This window comes from Metopolophium dirhodum, chromosome 1 (genome assembly GCF_019925205.1).
Source record: "Metopolophium dirhodum isolate CAU chromosome 1, ASM1992520v1, whole genome shotgun sequence".
NCBI classification, from domain to species: Eukaryota; Metazoa; Arthropoda; class Insecta; order Hemiptera; family Aphididae; genus Metopolophium; species Metopolophium dirhodum.
The window spans coordinates 131,440,960-131,459,262 of NC_083560.1; the positions used below are offsets into that span (position 1 = coordinate 131,440,960).

The 18,303-nt window shown below is 27.4% G+C and overlaps 1 protein-coding gene across 1 annotated transcript in view; it reads left to right on the forward strand.

The window, feature by feature from the left end:
• Positions 1–904: 904 nt before the first annotated feature.
• LOC132934139 (long-chain fatty acid transport protein 4-like) overlaps positions 905–18,303 on the forward strand; it is a 57,092-nt gene continuing 39,693 nt past the window's right edge. Inside the window, exon 1 of the mRNA XM_061000408.1 lies at positions 905–1,195. Within this exon, the coding sequence (XP_060856391.1) occupies positions 1,169–1,195 (27 nt within the window). The 5' untranslated portion in view covers positions 905–1,168. The remainder of the gene's footprint in view (positions 1,196–18,303) is intronic.

The following is an 18,303-nucleotide window of genomic DNA, read 5'->3' on the forward strand; positions in this document are numbered from 1 at the left end:
ACTTAAAATATTCAGTTATTTTAATTTATTGCTAATTGTAGAGGTAGTTGTGAAAAAATTATAGCAAGCGTACATTTTAACCACTTTTGATTAAATAAATATTTATTGCGTAATCATTTATTTAAAATAAAAATATACCTTTAAGACATTATATAATTACAATTACGTTGTACTTACAGAAATAATTTCATGAAATTAAATTTAAATTTATTCCTTAAATTATACTAAACTATTTATTTTATTTAAAAAAAAACAGATTGTAGCAAGTTATAGAATTAATAAGTTATTTAATTTAAAAAAACCCGTTGAATAAAATAATTTACATATAGCAGAGCGGTTGCTTACTTGACCATTATTTTTTTTTTATTTATAAAAATATTTGTATTAAATTTTCTTCAATTCTCTGAACATTTCTTTATTTAAACTGTATCATATTAATTTCAATTTTTACTGTTAGTTAAATATACAATGAGTTTTTAGTTTTATCATTTCTAATAGGTAATAAATACATTGTAAATATTGATATTGGTATAACTACGCCACAGATGGACATTACGTGTGTAAATTTATGTTAAGAAACCTACAATGTGATAGATGCTTAAAATTCTATGAATCCTCAATCCACATACCTACCTCATTGTTCTAACATCTAATACATAATCCGTCAAAACATTAACTATGCGCATAGTAGTGTTTTTATCAATTTGTAGTTTTTCTATAACTTAAATACGATGTTTCAAATTCCATTTTGTTATTATTCTCAAAGGTGATTTCATACATAACGTGCTGATAGACACTACATAACCCCTTCCTCGAATTGTATTCTCACAAACCCGTTACTGGTTGAGTTCCCCTCTTATTTGATCGAGTAGAACACATGGTACACTAGCGACAGTCATCTTGCCAGTAAAGAGAGACCGGCTCGATCAGGATCTCGTATATATTTTTTTTATAGCGTTCGTGTTTTCTGTTTGGCCTGAATAACATGTTTTAATTATTTTAATCACTATAACTGTTGATAGTATAAACAATGAATATAATTATTATTTATTGTTAAGTTGTATTTATGGTGCACACTTAATTTATTGTCGAAAAATGAATTCCGACTAACATTAACACGTAGTAATTTAATTCTGAATACATTTTTTTAATTGAGTGACTTATAAGTATGAAAACTACTGATATTAACGAACAGGTAAGAGCAATACAAACTAATTATAACTATACTTTACATAATAAATGTATACATTTTAACGTGCAGATGTACCTATACACTTAAGTATATTATATATTCAGATGATTTTGTTTTAATTTATACACTTTATTTCAAGCTATTATATTTAAATTAAATTTGTTTATCTTGAATTTTGACTTTGAGTTTTTGAGACGTGATTTAGTTGTAAAATAACACAAATATAATATTATTGGACATTCTTGTTGTCAAATCAATTCACGAATGCTTCAAAAATGTTACAATCGTTTTTTCATTTAAAATATATTATTTTTGTTATGTACTTATATTAAATTCAAATTTTTAATTAATGTGTGGGCTTGCAAACGTTATATTAACGTCACCTATGACTATAACATTACAAAAATGACAAAAAAATTATTTAAATTCTGAAAGTGATTAAAATGGAAAACGATAGACGAAAATAATAGAATACCGAAAAACAATCATAAAAGTTAACAAATATGTATATAGAATAACAAACAAAACAACGCAAAACGAAATATTATGTATCAGATCATTAAACAAAAATAACAGAATACGAAATAATTAAAAACATTTTATATTAAATTTCGGTATCATTAAAATAAAATACTTTTTTTTCATTTATATTGGCATCATATCCTGGTAATTACAATGCCGTAAGCATTACCATTTAAATATTATTGTTAAATTTGTTATTTATTATCAGTAATTGTATTTATAGAAAATATAAATTTAATATTACACCTTAACCATTGTTGTTCCTAGACATCACATGGCGCCAATTGCACAGTAGTATTTTGTTAAGAGGGCGTTATACCCTTTATATTGGAAGGCAAAAATATTATCTAGAGCACCTCAAGAGATATTCTAGGTAGGTACCTATATTCAAATATTATTTGAATTTTTAAGCAAGTTATAAGCATTATACAATTACAAAAATGTACAGTTTTTAAAAGCTCATATATTGGTTCAAAATTAAAATATCAAAAAAATCCCTTCAAAGTGCCCTAGGTAATCTTGCCTTTAAGTTTGATAATAGGTTAGTTCACTCTGATCATAAAAATAAAACGGATTCTTCTTAATACGTACAATGTGCTATGTTGTGCGTTGTTAGACGGAGCCAACACATGCTGATATAAAGTCCGTTAAATGTAAAAAATCCAAAATATTTTAATTCTAAAAATTTAAAATTAATTTTTTTTTCAAATGCAAGCCTTGTTAAATATACGTATAATAACATAAAATAGGTACTATTTTCGATTTTATTTTAGAAAATGTCATTGATTAAACGTTATTTATTTCTTTAAATTATTGATGCGCAAGGGTGGAATTTTGAGACAATATAATGGTTGTTTGGCTTTTTATATTACAAAAATCGCATTTACTAATAGATAGAAAAAGTTTTGAAACTAATTATTATTTATGATGTCAAATTATATTATAAAAGTGGATTTGTTTTAAATTGTACCTATAACATATAATTAGCAAATAACAACCCTCTCTTTCGCCTTTGGTTTACTAAAATGCATCCTGCTATCTTGCTAGATTTTCCTGCTAGACGTCATCGAATTATTATTATTATTACTATTATTATTATTATATATTATATTTTTGATTTACTTTTTTTTGTAGGAAAAAATTTTGTGCCTTGTGCCATATTATAATTTTAAATAAAAGCTCGTTCAGATGTACATAATGTATAATGTTTTCTTTTATAAAAATAGAAAGGTTTTTTTGTTTAAATGTTACATGTGTATTAAACTAGGATTTTGTTTTGAGAAGTATTTCTATATGAATTATTGCACTTTTCAATAGGTAAAAATAAAGTTCTCGTATCAAAACTCAAATTATATGGTTATTTGGTTAATTATTATAATTTACTTACATAAGTATAACATTATAATGATAATATGTTCAGCACAAGGTTACGACTTGCGTGTAGTTATTCTTGCATTGTATTTTGTGGTAACATATTATATTATTATACTCAATCATTCTAGGTACTCGCCGTTCCAACAGATGAGTTTATATGGGTATACATCACGTGCTTAATAACTGTATTTGTATGCTGTTTAATAGTTAAGGTCTTAAAAAAATTGTCATGTGTATCCACATAATTTACATCTGATGACTTTAAGGTCAAACGTCTAGTCTATATCTATTCGAGATAAAAATGTATATTATTAAAAATTATAACTGAGTGTTCATATATAGCTAATTACATATCGTTTGTATTATATGTACCGTATATCCGTACGTTAATTAATTATCACCAGATTTGATAGATATCGAACTCAAGTAACCTTGTCGCGACACAAAGTTTTCTGTTTTGCCAAAAGTGGCACGTTAATGATACGTTGCAGCACTACATAGATAGTTTTAAGTTATCAACAATATTCCCGTAAACATCCAGACACACATTTATTTTTTTAGATCGGCAAAAAAAAATATGATCACGTATTTAATAAGTACCTACAAAATATAACGTGTACAAAATGTATAAATAGAGCTAGCCGTCATTTTCAATGTAAGAAACTAAAAAAAAAAATGTATGTATTTGTACATAATATTAGGCAGTCTATTATTCTCAGGTTTTGTTTATTATAGATATTCAATATGTTGAATACTCAATATTAAAATAAAATTATTTTTACAAATTAATATAAAGTTGTATATAAGTATGTAGTATAACTGTAAAAGTGTTTACGTTATTTGAATTCCTACCTTAATTTAACAAACAATCAAACCCGTAGCGAATTGCAATGTATAGTTGATGTATTCAACTACACAGTAATAGACAAAATTTATACTTGTGAGCTGTTGTTCGTGCAAACACAAACGTAACTATAAATATTATATTATTATTTATCAAAAGTGCTCAACCTATTATAAAGACTTATATATGAGTTAGCTCCAAATTTTAATACTAGCGCTAAACAAATGTTTAAACCAATTAAACTTAAGCCCTAAATTATACACCCGTATTTTATACGGCTGAATAGTTTATAGATTGATGCTACCACTAATAATGCTAGTTAGTATTAAACGTTTAAATACAATTTTCTTGTTAACACTAATAAATTGATTGTAATGAAAGAAAAAATGTAAAATATGTTTTTTTGCCATAAGCCTGTTTGGAATTGAAATTATTAATGCGTCAATACAAAATTTAAATATAAGAATTTTTTTAACAAGGGGGGGAGGAGTGATATAAAGATTTTAATAGACATTCAGTAGGTATACACATATATTCATATTACTATATTTATGTTGTATTGTGTACAAAATTTGGCCTCCCCCGCCTGAAGATACGCCACTGATGGGAAATGTCATATTTTGTCAATGATGTTTGTTTGGGTGAGGAATATCGATTAAAGATACGTTAAGTAGTTGTGTAAAAATAAGTTTGAGAATGCATATGGTCGTTTGAAACCCATTTGTGATTCTTGTATAGAGTATATTCGTGTATAGAGTTTAATGGCTATTTACATATTCATGGCAAAACCCGTTTTTAATAGATGTTTCATCATATAAGTATGCTTCAAAAAATCGGACGAACAAAATTAATATACTTAAACGATATTACTGATGGTTTTGGTATCATGTCCATGCATTTTTCCTGTGATTGCAAATATTTATTAAATACAAATTTAGTAGTACCTATGTATTGATTAAAACTAACTCTAGATAATTTCAAAAAGTATAATTTGTATAGTGATTTATAAGTTAATATATATAATTGTAAGTAATATGATGTTTGATCGTGTAAAGATAAATTTGACTTATATCCATAATAATTTAAATCAAATCGGGGTCACTGATATTTTAAAGTGTTCTATTATGATGTCATAAATAATATAGATAATAGAAATAATATACCATTATTATTATTATAATATAGGTTACATAGGTATGTTATGTGATTGTTAACTATATAATTGTACTATTTCGTAGTTGTAACTATTATTGAAGTTTATATTTAATAAACTTAATTTTTTGATATTATATCATTTCATGACATTTGTTAGTTAATACTTAAACGATTAAACAATAAATTGAAAAGCAACTTCGTTAATTACTAATAACATTGATTATGAATACTATATAATATTCATAACCAATTCTAATACCTACCTATATAGTATATATTAGACAATTTTTATTACACACAATAACTTAATAATTACTTTTATTATTCATAAATTCAAAATATGAAATTATTATAAAATATACTAACACGCACCCCAGTAGGTCAATTTAAGATTGTAATTTATATATTTTACAGTAGGAAAGCCTACGTCATAGACCATAGTTAAGTCAGTATAATTTATTGTCTTCGCCTTTCATGTATCTTTGTAATATAGGTCCTATGCTATTTCTAGCGTCTATAATAAAATACTTGATTACGTGTTTTATATTTTTAAAACGATAAGTAGAAATAAGTTGGGCTTTGCCTTAACCCGTGCGGGTATCAATTTGAAAATGCATAACTCGGCATAGGTAACTAGTTTGATATAACTTGTAGTTTAAATATAACGTTTCATATTAAAATGTATTATGTATAGTCTTGTACAATGACTAATCTATATCAAAATTGGTCTCACGCATTAATACAAAAATTATAATTATGACCATCTTTTAATTAGTTTTGAATTAAAACAGTCTTTATGTCATGACTCGTGAGTATATTGTACATCATAACTTAAGTACAGCCACTCTTTAGTCATAATATGACTTACGAACGATTGACGAAATAGTTATTTCGATTTTGTAATAAAGTTCTGCTTGATCTCAAATCGCAACAAAGGTTCCAGCTTATACAACATATATAATGAATAATTTATATAATAAAAAAATATATAATATACAAGTTGGTACAAGTACAATTATCAACTACAATGATTTATAATTAATCAATACCCAACGTATTACGTATCAATTTACATAGTACCTTTTAATTATGTTTTCATTTATTTTTATTTATTAATAATATCAACTAACGCAAACTAGTTTTACTCGCACTTGTAAAATATTATCTAACTATATAAATGTGAAATGAAAATCTCTCTACAGGCTAAACTCTGGAACTACTTATCAGATCTTCTTGATTTTTTTTAAACGAAAGAGTATATCACAGAAAAGGTTAGTATGAAAGAAAATCCACCGGAAATGTAGGAAATCTGGATGTCAAAAATTCAACAGTGGTGACATCTGTCCAGAAAAAAATAAACTAAATAATGAAATAAAAATTTACTTAATTGTTGCAGATTAAAATAATAATAGTCAATATATAATATGTATCTAAATGAATGTTTGTGTGAAGATTAGACTTCTGGGAAGAAGATGATAGGCTAATTTAAAAAGGGTTAAATTTGTTTTTTTATTCATCGGATTTTAGTACGGTTAGGTTAGGATTTTATATTAATTGATTGTATTAATCCATCGTAGGTGGAATTAAGTTAAAACGACAAACTTGGTATAACTTTGATACTTTAGAGTTAAATCATACACTTACGTACAAACAGCACGGGGACCGCGATCTACCGCAGGTATAGATTGCCTACCTGATAATAGACTGCTGCGAATCAGAATTTTGATTCCGGGCAACCGAAAAGTTAAGATAAATCTAGAACATCATACACTGAATATTAAATAACGCATCGGACACAGTTTGAGTCATATACAGTTAGTACATTTAACGGGTAACGAAGTGCACGGGATCAGCCTATTACAATAAAAACAAATAACAAATTTCCACTCGTACCTACCCATACTTTTTTCTTATATGTACTATTATATTCATCAGGCGAGTAAGTGAGTAATGAGTACCTATATTAACACTATTTTTTCAATCAGCTATAAATAATTCTTATGTATTTGTTTTTTAGTTAATTACGAAATAATTTGAAACGAAATTATAGTATTATATAATATGTTTAATATACAGGGTGATTCACCAAGTATGCTCACCCCTAGGACACTCTTAAAGTAAAAGGTAAAAAAAATGTCAAGAATTTTAAAATATAGTCTAAGTATATTTTAAATTCCAAAAATCAGAATTTGGATAAATTTATTAATAAATGAAAAATTGGGGAACATGCTTGGTGGTGAATCCCGCTGTGTTAAGTATGTGTTTTTAAATTTATTAGAGTCCATATATTTCGGTCTTTCACGTCTTAATTTATAAACAATTAGTTTTCCAAAAATTTCAAAATCCAAAAACATTGAATTCTCGCGGTAATTTTTCAAATATATGCGTCAAGTTCGTAAATTTTATAATTCCGTCTATTCCTATTTAGTATTTATATACATTAATGTATACATTGAGTTGTTTTCCTAAACTAAGTTTCACTCCCTCTACTTTTAGGAACATTATTATTCTGAACATAACAATAATTATACTATAATTTTTCAACATGACAATATCTCTGTCATCTCACCACTCACTGCGTAGCACTATCGTTTCGGGTGTACCGCAGGTACTGCAGTGTAGATATATGTAAATACAATTTACGTATAATATTATACTAAACCTTCGGGAATCAGGGTAACGTAGATTGCGTTCAGACTTAAGATGAGTGCTTATAAGCATTGTTCACCTGCACCTGTGTGTGATTTTATATAGTCGCACACGTTCACACATTTAAATATTGTATATACGGTGACGATGCTTTCTCCCGAAAAAATATTGACACAACAGATTGTTCGCTATTTCGTATTTTTGTTTCCTTAACGCATAAATTAATATCTTACGTCAATAATCCTACATAATATAATAATATAATATGAATGTATTTATTGATGGCGACGAGCGAATGGTACACGTCGCGAATGCCACCATTATCGTAGCTGTATACGATTTTGCACCGTTCCTTCGGTAAATAGACTATCGACTAAATTTATAGTATTTAGTTACATAAGAGTTTGTTAAATATGACGAGCAATTTCACTATTTTGGTTAAGCAACACGTAACAAATTAGTATTTATATGATGAATTCGTGACATTAATGAGTCTATAAATTATGCCGTGTATGTAGTTGTGACTGCATAATATATAAGTTCTATACACCAAGTGGCAAGTATATAGGAACTTGCCGCGTCATTGTATGTACCAATATATTATACGAATAGAAATGTTAAGAGTAGCTAGTCATATGCAGGTGTACAAATCGCGTTTGAAATATAAGGTGCAATGGCAGTAAAAATTATTTTCGTCGGTTATTATATTCGTTATGAAAATATTATTGAAGCCCCGATATTTTCTTCACTCAAAAAATTTCAATCTATAGTGTCAGGATAGACATAGAAATAAAAAATAATAGTACCTATATGGTTTTTGGTTGTATATCTAGGTACCTATATTGTGCTTGGCTGTCGGGTTGGGTGATTACAAGAACTCATCCTGGTTATACTGGTTATATAAAATGCAGTATATGTTTCCATCAAAATTCATAGCCTTGATTTTAAGTATACCTACCTAATTCGTGTATAATATAGTGTACTTGTCTTGATTACAGTTGATAAGATAGAAAAAACCTCATAAAAATATCAAAGCTGAAGGTTAATTTGACATTTGTTTTACTCGCGGAAACATCAACACTGCAGATAGTTTATCAAAATGTTCTTTTAACAAATTTTAAGATTATTATTGTTATATTGTAGGATATAATTAAAGAAGTCTAAGATTTTTTTAAAACAAGACCGTCAACGCATTAAAATGATAAATATTAGGTACTTGTCGGTATAAACAGCATATATAAGTCATCCAAGTAGTTTTACAGAAAAACATAACGTATTTAAAAGTTTTCAAACGCTTTTGAAAGCTTTTGTTTTATTTTATTTTTATTATTATTATTATCATATTTGTTTCAACAACAATGGTTATTAGCTGACGAATATACATATTATTTAAATGCATTTTAAACTATTTAGATTTATTTACAATTTTTAGTTCATAATTTCAAAATTAGTTTATATAAAATCTGTTTGTTTTGATAATTGTATTATTTTGTTTGTGCTACTTTATTTGTAGCCCTAGGATTTCGTGTAGTTTATTTCTTACTTCATCATAGTAGTGACATTCAGTTAATATATGTTGTATTTTAAGTTGACTTCCGCAAGTTGGAGGTTCTTCTTAGTATCCATGTGTTAGCTTTGTATGGTGAATTTTAGGATATGTCTATGAGGTTGAAGCGATTTTTAGACTCGTTTTTGTGCTTAGAAAGACACTGAGGACTAAACATTTATCTTCTAAGTTTGAAACATATTGTACTGATTTTAAAATGGCAGTAGCATCAGAAAACTTAATTTATCTATAAATAACACAATGTACACAATTATAACTTAAGAATGGATTAGGTCAGGGGTCTCCAACCTTTTTTTACGGCGGGCCAAATTTGATATACGCTTTAGCATCGCGGGCCAACATTTTTAGAGGAATAGATAGGTTATGAAATTGAGAAATAAATAAGAATAGATAAGATTTATTTAAAAAAATGTATGTTTATTTATATAATTTTTTTATTTTATAATTCAAAATTTGTTTTATTATGAATGAGTAAGTTACTTAGTGAGACGTTTGGAACTGCTTGTTTTTTAAAATGTCTTGATAATTTGCATCAAACTTCGTGGTTCCAATTGGCAGCGTAGCTTGTAAATGTTCGTCAATTAAGTTAGTTCTGTATTTAGATTTGTCGTATTTCATTTTTGAAAACGTATGCTCACATAAGTATGTTGAGCTAAATATTGACATCATTTCACGCGCATGTTTTTTGAGATTTGGAAATGATTCCTCTGGCAACATGGCGTAAAATTGTTGGAGACTAGATTCATTGAAATAGTCTTTGAAATTGTTGTTTGATATGAGCTCGATAACTTCAAGCTGGAACTCTGTCGGTAAAGTTTCTATTTTTATGGCAAAAGGATTTTTAAAAATTCGAATACGGTCTTCTGCCCTTTCGAAATCTCTAAACCGCGTCTGGAACTGCTCATTCAAGTAGGTGAGAACTCCAACAGCAAAATCTGTAGGGAATTCTTCATCATTTTCAAGTTTGAATTTGTTGCATGTTGGAAAATGGGCAAGATTTTTTTCTATTAATTGATTTATGAATAGAGTTAATTTTAATTTGAAAGCTTTGATGTAGGAATATGTATCTGAAATTAACGAGTTTGCTCCTTGCAGCTTTAAATTTAACTCATTAAGGAGCTGAGTTATATCAACGAAAAAAACTAGTTTCCATAGCCATGACAAATCAGCTAACTCAGTTATACAACGCGGTTTTTTTCTGTTATAAATATGTCGATTTCTGAACGAAGATAAAAAAATCTTTTTAAGACATAACCTCGGCTGAGCCAACGAACTTCACAATGATAGGGAATATCTGGGTACTCGCTTTCAATTTCAGCAAGAAAGTTCTTAAACTGACGGTGACTAAGAGCACTTTTTCGAATATAATTTACATTCTGCACAACAACATTAATTAGCTTGGCGGGCCGGATCCGGCCCGCGGGGCGTAGGTTGGAGACCCCTGGATTATGTAATAAAATATAATTATCAAATTTGATCTAATATTTCCTGTAATAATAGTTTTAATTAGACTCTTACTGTTACGCGTCTATGGCATTGTACAATGTATATTGTATACATTTATGTTACTAAATAATGTTTTACTAATTGTTTTAATTATACGTGTTTATCATTTTTTATGATGTATATTGTATACATATTATTGAGTATATAATGGTTTTTAACGTTCAGGTAAGATAAATGTTTTCAAATATTAAAAACAAATTTTCTTACAAGTGTGATAAATCGAATATCTTTTGCATTTGAAAAGTAGAAAGAAATAATAAAAAAAATATGTTATAACTATTAGCTATAATATGATGCAGCAAAAATCACATCATGCCATTAATGGTCTATATAAATGACGTATTATACATTTTACATGATACAACACGATTCATTGTGCAGAAAATAACCACTGACAAAACTGCATTTTGACATGATTAAATGTGAGAAACCAATAACTAATAATTGAGAGGATAAACGATAATAATTTCAGTGTACAATTTTATGAAAATATTTTTCGTGCCCAATGTAGGCATTTATGAAGATCAGTAGACTTATATAGGTGGGTAGACAATTTCGATCAATACTTACGCATATCTTGTTGTATGTTTTTGATTTATAACCACATATCAATTATAAGCTTGTTCACGTGAATTCGAAGATAATACTAATTTAAATAAGTTTATTAAAGCTAACGTGACTCAAACGATAAGCGCGATCATGTATTTTACATAATTATGTAAAATAGATGATGACCGTACGCAATAATAATAATATTTCATCGGAATACAAATATTTTGACAACTTCTCGTTTTTTTTTTTTTTTTTGAAACTTGTTTAGGTTGTAACAAATATAACTTATACTTTAAAATATGTTTAATATTTAATATTTTACCTATCGTAACTGCTTACACGTTTATAGTACAACTGTCTCAACTACCTATAGTAGAGATTGGAGTTTTGTAAATCTGCCGAGTAAATATAAATTATAAAAATAAGTTGGTAGTTATCAAAATTAATTATAAAATATTAGTCGATAATATTGCGCACGTTTATTCACATTAATTAATTTTATTTATATTCTGAAAAATGATAATATTATATATTCGATTTTCTAGTAATTCCTAGTCCCTAGATAATTCGTAGTAGAACTATTTAAAAAAGTTATAATATATAGTACCTCTATACTAGCTGTAATTACCCTACTTCGCAGGCGTACAGTTTTGAAAGAAGTTGTTCTACCTATTTAATGAAACTAATTTTATTTATATGCTTAGTAGTTATTTACATATAACTTTTAATTACTTCGTACTCGTTGAGTTCGTAATTTGCATACAATTTTTTATTATATTTGAAAAAACATTGCCAGTAAATAATTGTTATAATTGTTTGTCTAATATTTTTACATCCTGAGCATAGCGATACATTTATTGTATTTACAATTATGTGTTTCTACACGGTAATATAAAATATTTTCGAAATATTTTGACACATTTTGAGCTATTTATCATTGAATTAAAATTACAATGACATGCTCAATAATTAGTGTATGGCAGAAAGGTTCCCAGTTGTCCACATTTTTAAATTTAAATTTATAATTTTTATATTCAATATTTTTATTAGTTACAATAGTTATATAATCTGTAACCAATGGCAACCATTTAAATTAAATAGTCTATGGCAACATATTGTAGGGATTGAAAATATAAGCTACAAATACATTCCGAGTCTCAAAAAATCTATTAATTTAACTTTAAGTTATTTTAATTAGTATTTGAAGGTTAAAACTAATTATAATAATTTTCGATATAATATGTCTTAAAATAACATCCCGTTGAAAATAGCAAAAATGCGCTACAACGCGACCCGTGCTTGTTGGAAAAATATATTAGAACTGAAAGTCAATGGCGGTGTAATGTTGCGCCTTTGACTGCGCATTGCAGCTACAGTGCAGGACAATACTAAGTTTATGAATAAAATAAAATACATTGTGACAATTATAGAACACAACATGCAGACATTACGCAGGTAATGGTCTGATCGGCAGACCGTTATTGTATACCATCAATAATGTATGATACAATCCAGATGCTAACACGCAAAATGTAATAATATTGCTCACATTCGATCTTAAACCATAGAAGCTTACAATGTTGATGCGTATTTCGTACGAGTCATTATACAGTTAATTCTTTTCAGAGAAAGTAGTTATAATAATATATAACGGTTAGTGTTCGTAGCCTCAAATAAAACCTAAACGCACGATAGAAAACATAATATGGATATTATTATTATTACTATGCTCTATGGCTATTCAGCATTCATCTATAATTTATATAATGCATAGGTAGGTAGGTAGGTAGGTACTACTATATTGAATTTTATGAGAAGTTTCTTTTAAATTATGCAATGATTATTTTTATAGTGCTGATTAATTTGGACCAAACTATTGGTAGGTACTTACATTTTTTTATTGTGCTTTGAAATCGAATATTTTGTTTCTAACACATTGAGAGCTCAGACATTATAATATAATATATTGTAATATATTATAATGTTTGAATAATAATATTATTTTAAGTTCCATGGAAATATGTACAGTTTACTGTTTACTGTCCATAGAACTTTTAATATATTATGCAAACAATTTGTTCGTGTATTTTATATCTTTATTCAAAATTCCGGGAAAATGCACTTTTAAACACGGGTTATAGGTAGTATTACATTTCTTAAGAATAATCATGGATACTTTTATATAATGATAATGCATTTTAATTGTGTTTTCTAGATTTAAATTATTATAAAATTCATAATATTGCTTATGAGTTATAATTCGATATATAATACAAATTATATTATATTATGTATTGAAGTAATTATTGATCAATGTTCTAATTCAGTTAATTTCGAAAATTGTATAAGTGTAATTTACAAATTTTTGAGTTTTGACTAGTATGTTTAATGTTTATAATACAAGTAATTTTGTTTGTAATGATGAATACAAGAAAATAATATTATCTTAGCAGTTATAAACTTTCGGACAGTTGAATTAATTATAATTATGAGCATAATATTATCTATAATATATATACTACGTCAGATAATAATTTTTAACGAAAAAATGGAATTAGGATAATTGTTTATTGTTTACTTGAATTTAAATTTAAGTTTAAAAGCTTTTGTTCAGTACCTACGTATACCGTACTTAAAATAACATCTAAATCTGTTTGTAACTTTTAAATTGTTACGTATGTTGTTAAATAAGGTTTAACGTTTAGCTTTAGATATATTCATAAGATTTATACAATTTGAGTAGATACCTATAATAAACAATAAATACGATATAAAGATACTATTCTAGTATTCTACATATTTCGGTAAGCCAATTAACATTTTTTAAGCTGTGGGAATTCCAAATTACGATTAATTTCCCTATTTCTTAAATTTATTTAGTTAAATTTTGAACTGATTACTTATTAATGTTTTTTTCTTATGAATTTTAAATTATCAACAATGACGTGATTAAAACCCAATTTGTGTCTTAATGTTCTTACTTCTGAATAATTTGGTATTTACTATTTATTAGACTATTTTATAAAATATAATTAATACTATCTATAGACTGCAGGGGTCTTTAACCTTTTTAGGCTGCGGGCTATCTATAATATTTAAAAAATCTCAAGGGCCGCATTCATTATAGGTACTTACTTATTCAATGATTGAAAATGTATTAAAAAATACATTTTATGCTTAAAATGACGTGTTCACGTGTTTTAAAAAAAGACGTGACGGTTGAAGAACCCTGTCCAGCCAGAGTGTTATTCTCATAAATAAGTCGGGAATAAATAAACTGGTACCTACCTAATAATTTCGCTTTCGATAATGATGTTCAGATTATTTCTCGTTTTATAAATCGTGTTGTAATATGTGCAGGTAATATTATAAACAATCAATTGACTGCGAGATATTACAGTGTGCACTGCACCGCATTTAGATCAATAAATTTATATTAGTCTAGTTTCATACAATGAAACGCAACCAAATATTACAATATCGATAATTATTGAACGGCTTTTGTGGTGGTTTATTGTGTATAACAAGAGGTAAATTATTGTCTTATATATGCGTGTGGTGATAAGGAATTTGAACGTCAACCGTTTTATGTGGAATCTCTGAAATCAGAAATAGTTTGATTGCACCTGTAAATACTGAATTATATAATTGAGCGACAACAATCCAAAACGAGCTATTGCTAAAATTTAAATTTTTCACAAATGGCAATCTATGACATGATTTGATTTCTGGTAGATAATTTGATCTAGTACTTTAGGGTGATGGAAAAGTAGGAAATTCGTAGAACATTTTCCTTACAAACAGGAATTTTTATGCTACACTAGTTTTGCGTTTATGAAAAAAAAATTTGTAAATTGTTTTGTATTCAAAAATTTGTAAAATTTGTAATTTTATACCTACTATATTTCTTTTAATACTTTAGTTATTTAGACGTTATTTAAAAATTTTTAATGGTAGATATTTATTGCCTTATTGGATATTTATTTATAACTAATTTATGATACTAAATATATATGGGTACATAAATAATATTTAATTTCTATATTATATTAGTGCCTAACACTAATATAAAAATAATACAGCACGCCTTGCTTCTTTAGGCACAAACAAAATATATTTAATGTGTGTACGTGCGTCGTCAGAGTTCTGTTTGCACATTGAAAAAAATCATAAACAAATCAAATTTCTTTAAATACCGAATTGGAGAAAAAAAAATGTTGTTTTATATGTCTTCGGCAAACTGCGCCTAAACGAAATTTTTTTGTAAACTGCGCCCAAACGACATTTTTTGTAAACTGCGCCCGAATTAATAACACAATGTCAAAAATATATATAATGGTAAATTACACATTATTTACAATTGCCTATAATACGTATTGTATAAAATCGAATAATATTAATACCTACAATAATACAATTAGCTTATACTATGTTTATACGAATAATATTTAGACACTAATATATTGGCACTAATCGTCTATCAAATAAATTTCAAATTATAATATATTAAAATTGAAAGCTATAATAAATTGAGTAACTTAAAACCAAATTTTAAATTTAAAGCTGAAAGTTAGTAATCAAAGGTCGGCAACGTTTTTGATGTGAAGGGCAAAAAAAAAAATATAAATTTTTCACGGCCCATAATTTGAATATACCTACCTTATTTTATTTTAAACAAAATGTATAATTATATTCAATTAAGTTTTTCATAATTGTTAGGTTTAGTAATTTAACAAGGTATCTACATTCAAACAGCGTTTTAATCCGCAGATTCCAGTCCATATTATATCTTTAGTTCGTGATTTTTGTACAAATTATAAATTTTACTCGCGGGCCTAATAAAATTAATAAGAGGGCCACACGCGCACCTGTATTTACATTCTTAACGCCACTGCACAACAGACGCTCATTAGATTTTTTGTAAAAACCGTTTCGCAAAGAACCATACTATTACCATAGACCATTATAGTTATAGTTAAAAACCTATGATTTATAAACGATTTATAAAATTACATTATCTTCCGTGTTGTAACGCTTTAAAAACAGTTATTATTATTTTAAAAACAGTTTTTTTTACGCAGCATCGCTAAAATTCGGTGATAAATTATTATATTTTGTTAATCCTCAACATTGAAATACGTTTATATATAGATATTATATCGCTATATTGTGCATTTCAACGATTGTGTCTACATCGTCTACATTTTTATCGTCAATATAGTTAAACATCGTAATGAAGAACCAGAGTTTTCTAGTCTGTCAAGTGTCAATGATATTACGCATTTTTACACATTACATATTATTATTATCATTCTGAGACTTATCTCAATACTTGTACTTCCTGCGTGAATTGAAGTCCAGCTTAGTGCGGAGTGCATTATATAATAAATCTTAATGATAATTTCTTTGCAAAGGACTTGGTCACTAGAAGAAAGAAAAATTCTGGTCGCCGTGAAGGTTATAGGTACTAACGATGTAGATATACGGTCTAGACACTCGGCATCGAAAAGTGATTAGTATTTTGACGGTATTTAATGTGAGAATTGTCCGCCAGGAGTGCTAAGAAGGCCGATTCTTTAAATAATTCTATGTGGTGGTATACGCATTAAAACTTTAGGAACGAATATAGTTTATTTTCCAAACGATTTTTTGGAAATGTTAGTACCTATTTTTATGCTCAACGTGTTGATGAAATCAGAATTTACCTATCTTACTTACTTTTTATGTTATTGTTAATAAGATAGGTAAATTCTGATTCCACCAACACGTTGAGCATAAAAATACTAACGTTTGGAAAATAAACTACATTCGTTCCTAAAGTTTTAATGCGTAATACGTATACCGCTACATAGAATTATTTACAGAATCGGCCTTGTTAGCACTCCTGGCGGACAATTCCCGCATTAAATGCCGTCAAAATATACGACTCAAAAATGTCTTAATCAAACATAGGAAGTGACTACACCGTGTTATCTACATCGTGGTTATACCTAATAGCAACAACTATAGGTACGGTACATATTACACAATCTACAAAGTACAAATGTTTCGGAGTTTTATGTTATCGTTTGTATTATTTTTTTGAAATTTTCGATATCAAACAATTCAAAATTTTTTTGTACGTACTTTTATACGTTTATGACCATAAGTTCATAAACATTATTGTAAATTAAATATTAACCTCAGAAGCTTAATATTATAGTATAGTTATTATAGGGGAAAAAACTTTTTCGAATGACGTTTTTCTGATAAGTTTTAAGGTGGTATAATGTTGTTTGTTTAATATCATACATTATTCTGCAGTGGCACAATTTTATATATTAAATTCAGCATTGGTCTATGCAAGAAATTGAGTCGAGTAAATAACTACAATACACTATGATCGACATAAAAATAAAAAATAAATTTGGAAATTCCGGTTTTCGCAGAATTTAGTCCGTAGTAGAACGGCGGCGACAGCCTATATATATTTATGTTTTATTATATTATGCATAGGTACAAGCGATTTATGATAGTACTATAACTGTGAGAAGGGAACGCCTCCTGCAGTGTATAATTCCCGACCGAAGTCTAGGTCAGTGCCACTGACTCAGTGGTTACGTATACTTACGTGTATTTTTTTTTGTGTGATGGTAAATTATGAGTACCTACCTATATATTATTATTATTATTATTATTGGTACACCACGTACGCATGCGGTGTACATATTATGAAAATATAGGTACTATAATTCTCGTGCTTAGTGGCAGGGCATCATTTCGATTTGATTTTTAATACTTAACTGTTTGTGCGTCAAGAAAATAATAATTAAGTAGATTACTACTGTATGTTTAAAAACAAATTTAATTTAAGTTTCAAAGTATAGTTCAAAATATGGTGCATTCGTGCATTATGTAACAAATATCACATATAGGTACCTAATAATTATTATAGTAACTGTG